This window comes from Terrapene carolina, unplaced genomic scaffold (assembly GCF_002925995.2).
Source record: "Terrapene carolina triunguis isolate 2854851 unplaced genomic scaffold, T_m_triunguis-2.0 Scaffold233, whole genome shotgun sequence".
Taxonomy (NCBI): domain Eukaryota; kingdom Metazoa; phylum Chordata; order Testudines; family Emydidae; genus Terrapene; species Terrapene triunguis.
The window spans coordinates 14,286,454-14,287,879 of NW_020664584.1; the positions used below are offsets into that span (position 1 = coordinate 14,286,454).

The window sequence follows — 1,426 nt, forward strand, 5'->3', positions numbered from 1 at the left end:
TTACATTTTCTCTGAAAAGAGTTTCCTCCCCAATGTTCTCCTCAAGGCGCCTTTCACCTCTTTGTTCCTCAGGCTGTAGATGATGGGGTTTAACATGGGGGTGATCACTGTGTAGGAGAGAGAGATGAGCTTCTTGGTGTCTGGGGAGTAGCTGGATTTGGGTCGGAAGTAGGTCGAGCTGGCCGTGCCATAGAAGAGAGTCACCACCACCAGGTGAGAGGAGCAGGTGGAGAAAGCTTTGCGTCTGCCCTCTTCTGAGGGCATCCTCAGGATGGTGGTGATGATCCGCATGTAGGAGACCAAGATCAGGAGGAATGGGAACATGACAAAAAGCACAGTTGCTGTGAGGGCCTCAATTTCGAAGAGAAAGGTGTCAGCACAGGCCAGTTCCAGCATGGGAGGGGCATCGCAGAAGAAGTGGTTGATTTGATTTGGCCCACAGAATGGCAGACTGAATATCCACATCATCTGCACAGTGGCCACTGGAAATCCAGAGAACCATGAGACTCCAGCCAACTGGAAACAAGCCCTTCTATTCATGATGTCTGGGTAGCGGAGCGGGTTGCATATGGCCACATAGCGGTCGTAGGCCATAGCAGTCAAAAGGCAGCACTCAGCTGTCCCAAAGAAGAAAAAGAAATAGAGCTGAGATGCACAGCCGGCAAAGGAAATGATTTTATTTTCCACCAAGAGATTGACCAGCATCTTCGGGACGATGACCAAAGTGAAGCCGATCTCTAAGGAGGCCAAGTTCCGGAGGAAGAAGTACATGGGGCTATGGAGAGAGGGGTCAACTGATGTCACCAGGATAATGAGCACGTTTCCTGTCAGGGTTATTGTATAAACACCAAGGAAGATCAGGAACAACGGAACTTGCAAGTTGGGGTGATTGGAAAACCCCACAAGGATGAATTCTGAGACAGTCGTGTGATTCCGTATGCTCATTATGTTTCTTCAGTGTGTTTCATCTAGAAGAGAATTTTATAAAGCAGTCTTGGTGAAGAGTGTGTGTGATAATTTTTATCCATCAACTACTCATTTATTTGGGAATATATATTTCTAATTGATCATAGATAGATACATAGAATTATATATCTATATCTTTATATTACTATTTGAATCTCTCTCTCTGATAATATTATTTCTCAATCTAGAACAAAGACAGATAGGCAGAAAGTATTTTAATATAGCACTAAGAGTAAAATATTTATATCTAGTATCTTTTATATCTATATCATGAATATATATCACTATTTGACTTTCTTTCTGTGGTCAAATAATGACATATGTTCATCTCTCTCTGTCTCTTTCCTTCTCTCTCTCTTTCTCTATCTCACCTTCATCATGACTCTCTGAATCTGTAGATGGCCACTCAAAATTGTTCCCATTTTTTAATCCTTTCATGAATCATATTTTATGCTATTGC

At 42.6% G+C, this 1,426-nt stretch overlaps 1 protein-coding gene across 1 annotated transcript; it reads right to left on the reverse strand.

Annotated features, from left to right (window-relative positions):
* Positions 1-945, reverse strand: LOC112117359 (olfactory receptor 10A4-like). The gene has a single exon (XM_024215314.1). The coding sequence runs from the start codon at positions 943-945 to the stop codon at positions 1-3; it is 945 nt and encodes a 314-aa protein (XP_024071082.1).
* Between the last annotated feature and the right edge of the window lie 481 nt (positions 946-1,426).